This window comes from Labrus mixtus, chromosome 19, assembly GCF_963584025.1.
Source record: "Labrus mixtus chromosome 19, fLabMix1.1, whole genome shotgun sequence".
In the NCBI taxonomy this organism is placed as follows: Eukaryota; Metazoa; Chordata; class Actinopteri; order Labriformes; family Labridae; genus Labrus; species Labrus mixtus.
In genome coordinates this window covers 13601044-13608256 of record NC_083630.1, presented here as the reverse complement: position 1 = coordinate 13608256, position 7213 = coordinate 13601044, and the positions used below count along the sequence as shown (strand labels likewise).

The following is a 7213-nucleotide window of genomic DNA, read 5'->3' as shown; positions in this document are numbered from 1 at the left end:
AAACTGTCTACGCGCTTGAAAATGGCATACACTTTTCAATACATGCACACATAAATATGTCCTTATCGTTCACTGACCTTCAGGAGGAGAAACATTCTCACCACAATCTTCAGTCAGACTCCAGGTTCGGATCGGTTGCAGTTACATTTCTGGTTTCTCAGTTCAGGGCCAGGTTCCTGGAGAGCTATCACAAAGTGAGTGTGGTTACAGCCAGGAATGAAAAAAAAAAACAACAACAACATCCACATCCATATTGCACTACAATCCCACAGAAATAATTGCAACTACAGCAATTTTTCCAAAGATATAGCCTGATTGTTACCTTAAATGTCTGTTCTAGGTGAAACAGGGGTCAGAACTTTCATACCTGGAAAGAATGCATTTTGTAAACAAAGGCCGGACACTGCAGAGGAACTTATGTGGAAGTGTATACATTAGGCGAACGTGATTGAACTAGTTTGGGATTTACATATCCCTTCTCTCATTAGCAGCATTGAGTGAGTGGATATTGAATAACAAACATGCTGAGAGTGGGTTTGGAAAGCTCAAAGCGAGCAGGCTGGATTCCTGCTGACTGTAAGGCCTAAACTTAAAGCAGCAAAGGCAGACTCACTGAACCCTGATGTTAGCTTTGGACCCGTGGTTCCTTCCTGTTCATGCAAATTCTTCTACAAAAATGTGTCAGTAGTACTAAAATGAATTTTGCTGAGACTCGGTGGTTGGAAATGCAGATTTAGATCAAGGAAGTATACTTTGAATTAACTGAATTGAAATCTAAAAATATTGATTTAACAAAGAGTTTTAACAAACAAGAAAACATCTCTGAGTTAAAAGCATATAAAGATCAACAATGGAATTTGCACAGTAGCTGAAATCTTATTTGCATGTCCATGTATTTGTTCAAAAAGAAAAGTTTACAGAGATGGTGATATTTGGTGGCCATATTTGGAGTTTAAAATGAAGCAGAATGATTTGTTTGGTTTGTCCTGAAAATGTGTTTTGCACAGTGAAGGAAAATCCCCTTTTTGTGTTGAACACATGCACCATTGTAGAGATATGCTGCCCTCTGCTGGACAAAAACATTACAGCTCTCCAAATCAGGATTTTAAAGAAGTTGTTCTCTAATCGACAAATTCTTGTTCATATTTGTGTTTAAACTTTTGGACTACTTTTCATCTGTTTAAGGTTAAATAGAGTTGAGCGTTGCTGCATGATGTTTAAAATCAGGAAAGTTTCCATGCATTTCCACTGAACTGACCGTACCTACAAATGTTTTTCTATTGTCCATGTGCTGTTGTTAAGATCCATACTTTTTTTTCTACACAATACAATTAAAATAAAGTGTATGTAAATGTTTAGCACAGACTCTGACAAACAACATGACATGTCTGACATTGTTATAAACAAGTACGTGTGTATTTGTGAATTAGAATGTGTATTGAGGATGTATGTTCTGTGTTCTTTGTTTTTTTTAATTAATTGTGCTGACGGAGAACCTGTAACACAATCAAAATCTCTAATGTTAGATTGTGTCATTTTAACTACGGGCTCCAGGTGGTGCTTTTGTTTCTTTGTGTGTGTGTGTGTGTGTGTGTGTGTGTGTGTGTGTGTGTGTGTGTGTGTGTGTGTGTGTGTGTGTGTGTGTGTGTGTGTGTGTGTGTGTGTGTGTGTGTTTTGTATATCTGTTTCTGGGGGTTGTTTTCTGTTCATTCATGTAGATGTCTTGTAAATCTTGTCAAATCAAATTAAATGTGATCACAAGTCTAATACAAACCAGATAACACAAACATCTAAGTTCCACCACATGTGCTTTCTGTTGTGTAACATGTCAAAGTGTCTTTATACTGTATGTCTATCAAATACTTATCATTTAGCTCTATTTAAACTAGTTGACTTACCACAGATTTGCCAATGGCATATGAGTATTTAAAATGTATTTCCCAGGGATTAGTTATATTATGATGATATATTATAAATTGGCAGGAAGATAAAAGGGCTGGTCCAAAATGTTGAAGGGAAATGTTAAAGCAAGAAGATATTTAATGACCAGTGCCGTTTTAAAGAAACCGTTTTTAAGAGGAAAAATTATATGAAATGGACTTGAGCTTGTCTGGTGCTTTTCTAGTCTTCTGACTTCTCAAAGCGCGTGTCACAACATTCACACACTGATGGCAGAGGTTGCTTTGTAAAGTGACCATCATAAGTAACTTATCCCATAGATACACATGCATACACCGCTGACATATCGGACATGTGGCTGCAGCTGGGGATCGAACCCCCGACCTTCCTGTTGAGAGAGGACCAACTCTACCAACTGAGACAAAGCTGCCCCATTAGCAGTCATAGTTACAAAAGTTTTAGGATTGTTACTTTTTGTTTTATGGGCTAAGTGTTCAAAAAAACAATTAATTAGTTTTATTTATTTCTCAGTTAAATTTCACACTGCATTCACTGCACGTCGGCGGTTTTTGATGCTTAAAGTGATGAAAATAATCATTCATTTGAAGCTATTTTGTCCTGCTACATGTACCTGTGTTCATGTTCTTTACCACTAGATGGTGCTCTTGCAACTTTACAATGTGCACTTGGCTGAGGTGGAATTTCTACAGCATTTCTCATTAGCAGCAGTATTTTTAATGTCCCACTTAGCCTGCCATAGATTTTGCACAAACTATTTTTTGCTTTATCTGTGAAATGAGTAAACCAATCTCAGCCATCATCATTTTGTTGACATGTCATGTTTTGATAAATGGCCCCTCATTTTCAGTGCAGTCAGCAAGTACATGAGACATCTACAAGTCTCTTTCCCTCTGTGGCACATTTGGAGTTGATGGTGCGAGGACGGAGCAGGCCGAGTGTGAGAAGGCATCAGCTCATTAGCCGCGTGGGTCCGGCAGAGCGGGTTCTCCCTCCCAGGAGAGCAGCTCAGACTTCTGGGAAACTCACCAGCTCGCCAACAGCTGTGGCTCTACATGAACCTGATGAAAAGTCTCCCTCTCTCTCTCTCTGACTACTTCCTTCATCTTCTTTAATCTCGTCCCGCAGCGGATCTCCATCCATCTGTACTCACATCAGGTTTAACCTGAATGAAAGGAGTCAGATCAAGAGATGGCTGTTAAACTTTCTCCGTCTAAGAGTGGATGTTTGTCAGAATGTGTGTAACTTTGGCTGTGTGTGTGTGTGTGTGTGTGTGTGTGTGTGTGTGTGTGTGTGTGTGAGAAAGGGGGTTCAGCTTTGCCTCTGCCTGAACTTTTGACCAATACTTAGCAAAGGATTTTGTTTTGACTGAAATATGAACAACTGCAGCTAGTCTGATGTGGCAGCTCTGGATCTCTGGAGTCCTGCTGCAGATACAAAATGTGATATAGTACAGATTTAGATGATTTCATTGCATCTAAATCCACAAAGCTCATCAAATTGAGTTTGTGTAAAGAATTCACAATTTTGATGGCTCTACTGGAGATTTAATGATCATAAATACGGCCTGCAGGAAGCTTTGTGGCAAAGACACGCACAGCTGCATCTGCATTACATCTGATTTTATTTTTAGGAGAAAGAAAAAGTCATGTGCATGTTTTGTTAATAAACCAAAACCCAACTAACGTAATGACAGAATATCCATCTGTAAACAGGTTCCTTCCAAAATGCAAACCGTGAGTTTGGTTACATGCAGGAACCACCTACATATGAGTGAGTGCTGCAGCTACTGGACCATTAGATTCAGCTGCAGAGATTCATGGAAACCAAGGAAATTGCAAAAGTTTTGAATTGATTGAACACACGGACATAAGACACACATTGTCAGAATCATTTTATAGCAACAATATTAACCACGATGCAAACAAAATAAATACTGCAGATCTACAGCTTATATTGCTGGTTACAAATCAGAGAAGCACAAGAGATGAAAATATTGGAGTTGTGGGATGACTGAGCTCATCTAACTGAAGTATACATCAAGTTCGTGATCAAGTAGTAGTCAATAGATGAAAAACAAGTTGATGGTGAATCCAAATCAGGTTATATCCAAAAGTAAATGAGCTTACACACAGTGTAAACATGCCAAAATACTTATTACAGCAAACATGCACACAAGAAAACACATCTGAAAACACCATTCCACCACTGTCTTTGCTGTTCTTGCAAAGCGGGTCAAAGGTCCTGTTCAAAGCCTTTTCTGGGTGGACTGGTTGAGGCTGAGCCACAGATATGTAGACGATTATCCAAAGATGGCCACTAACTGGACAAGAGGATTCTACTTTTGAAGGGTGGAGGGCTAAGCTGTAGCTCCACACAGTCTTACAGTAGAAGAAGAGATATCTTGGCTGTCCTCTGATCGTCCTGTCATCATAAAAGGCCAAGTCTGTCAGGGCAAACACAAAAGGTTAAATAGACAGGAAAGAAACACATCCAGCACATAACGAAACCGTTATATTCAAGTTTATGAACAGCTACTACTACTACTACTACTATATACTGAGATATTTAGCCTTAACACTTGATTGCGTGGGTGAAAAGACTAATTTTTAGTTGTTTAAGTAGTAGTAGTAGTAGTAGTTTAAGTTGTATCTGCTTACCAAGTTGACAGGGTGCGCAAATCGATTCTCGAAGCGCTCCTCCTGCAGTAGCTGTCTCAGGTGAGAGATGTAGCTCGAGGCGAGTCTCAGCGTGTCCAGTTTGGACAGTTTGGTGTCCGCAGGTACCCAAGGCAGGCTCGTTTTCAGTCTGGAAAAAGCTTTGCTCAGCACTCTCATGCGCGACCTCTCCCGGGCGTTGGCCGCGTTTCTCTGCGTTTGGCGCGCGTCCCTCTGGTGGTGCGCTTTGCTGGCGAGTTTGCGCTCAGGATGCTTCGTCCTACCCTCCGCGGCGTCGCCCTCCAACTCCTCGTCCGAATACCGGTTGAGATTGTAGCAGGTTGTCTTGTGTTTCTTCCTCTCCAGAGTCCGTCTGTGACACGTCTCATAGTCCTCAGCATCACTCGCTGCAGAGCCGGTGGACATTGTGCGCCACCTGTGCCTCCGTCGCGCACACGAGTGGCTTTTTAACGACAGCAGTGAATTAAGTTCTAGATTCTAAGCGTGCGATTTGTTGGAAAACTGGACAAGTGAGCTAAACTGTTAACACGTTAAAACTTCGATTACGGAATCCTACAAGTTATGTCTTCAGTGTTACAGCAACAATTTCCTGGGGTCAAGTCTGAAATTGCAACTCTCTCCAAATCTGAAGCATGCCCCCTTGCTTTGCTGCCCCTCTAATTTAAGTGTCCAGGACTTGGCATGTGTACAGTTTTTTCATAACCTTTCTCCTCCCCCTTTTCCCAAAGCCACCATGACCTCAAGCCAGACCACAACTGTCTTCTTGTGTTTACTTTTGAAGACTTCATTTTCTCATCTGCAGCTTGATAATGAGACTAATCTGTGCATGTAATCACGGTTAAATCAAGTGGGATGTATACATGATGAAATCATTAACTGCTTGCAAGGATTGATTTGCCCTGAACCACAGACAATGCACTCAAATGTTGCTCAAAATATGATAATATAATCATAGACACAAGCTACTGCAATACTCAGAAAACACACGTTAATATTGAATAATTCTTTTGGTCGCACAGATGTGTTAAGTTGATAGAAATGTCTTGATGACCTTATCAAAAGTGCCTAATCCTCCACTGCTTTCACAGAGGGATTGGGTTTCTGCAGATGGAGCGGCCTTTCACACGCAGCCTGCCTGCACCAGCACCAGCTGTTATCGGTTCCCATGACATCTGGAGCGTTGGCATGGCAAGGGTGTGGCAGAAGCAAGAAAAGGCACTATGTTACTTCCCATAGAAGTACATTATGTTTTTACAGAGCATTGTGGCCACTTTATCTTTTGCTTTTCTATACTTTTCTGAGAGAACCGAAAGACATAGATCAGACAGGGTAGGACACTTTTGTGAGGACTGAGATAAAAAGAAAAAAGTTTGGAATAAAACTGAGATTGCTCCGAGCCTCAGAGCTACTTGAGTGCAGCGTGTGTTTGCAGAGATACCGCACTGACAGAAAGCTTTCGGAGAAACAGTAGACAGAGAGAAAATCTGTTCAAGTAAACCAAAGACAAATACAAGGAGAAGAGTGTGTCAGAAAGTGCAAAACAAGCTTTGGATCCAAACTATAAGGGAGCTTTGAAGCGTGTGAGCACAGTATCTCTGGATAAATGGAAACTTCTGTGGTCTTACAGTTCTGACAAGAAACCCCCCCTTTGCTTTCTCAACATATTCCCAGAAAATCCCAAATCCCTGATAGCTATTACTCCACATAATATGTGTGAAATCAAGATTTTTTTTTTTTTATTATAAGAGCTAGACTCTGCCAAGAAATACCCAACTGCAGCTGAAATCCATGCTGGATTTGGGAAGCAAGTCATGCCAGGGAAAATGCATTCAAAACACTTCCGAATGCTGTACTGTACTCCAACATACAATGTAAGGTTTAACTTATTAGTTACTAATATGTTAAGTGTATTATACATTTGTATTGCTTGATTATAATGATCAAATGGATTTCTGCAGCATCAAAACGCAAGTTACTGTATTTTTAACTGTTTTATGGCTTAACCCCCCCCCCTCCACCCTTTCAAAGACCTTCTTATGCTTCCTCATCCAAGGACACATTCCAATGTTTCCCTCAATCCAGCTCCTTTATGCCGTTTTCACAAGACCTGACATCAGCTGGACATTTGAGGGATCGTTTCACCGAGTTTATCCTTGAATGTGTCACAAGGATGAAATGTTAGGGTTGGAGCTTCAGGCCGGGTGCCATGTCCTCCCCTGTCACTGCATCCATCAGCAGACCCGATGGTCTGACTGACACACCTGAAGGCGCACGCTAAGGGATACTGCGGCTGGATTTACTCTTCATTTCAGAAACTGTCATTGTCTTGTACATAAGAGGAGAAGGTAGTGGATTTGTGACATATATTTCAACCTGCTGCTTGGCTCATTGTCAACAGCAGAGCAGGTTGGGTTCACATAAGAGCGCTCATTTGTCATCCTTTAGAGGGAGCTCGAAATATTGTCCAAAACATGACTGTAATTGATGGTTACATGGTTGTAGTATTAGCCCTGGGAGTAATTAAATTCAGGCCCAACAGTAATAAATATCTCTTGAAAGTTGGACTTAAAGGAAGAGCTAGCATTTGTCAATCAGCAGAGACTTTCAGGGGTCGTGAC

The 7213-nt window shown here is 40.9% G+C and overlaps 1 protein-coding gene across 1 annotated transcript; it reads right to left on the bottom strand.

Annotated features, from left to right (window-relative positions):
* Positions 1–3794: 3794 nt before the first annotated feature.
* Positions 3795–6556, bottom strand: LOC132994143 (transcription factor 21). Its single transcript, XM_061064318.1, has 2 exons — positions 4578–6556; positions 3795–4363 (listed from the first exon to the last, which is right to left on the bottom strand). Exons 1-2 carry the CDS (start codon positions 4998–5000, stop codon positions 4277–4279), a joined length of 510 nt encoding a protein of 169 aa, XP_060920301.1. The 5' UTR covers positions 5001–6556; the 3' UTR covers positions 3795–4276.
* Positions 6557–7213: the final 657 nt, after the last annotated feature.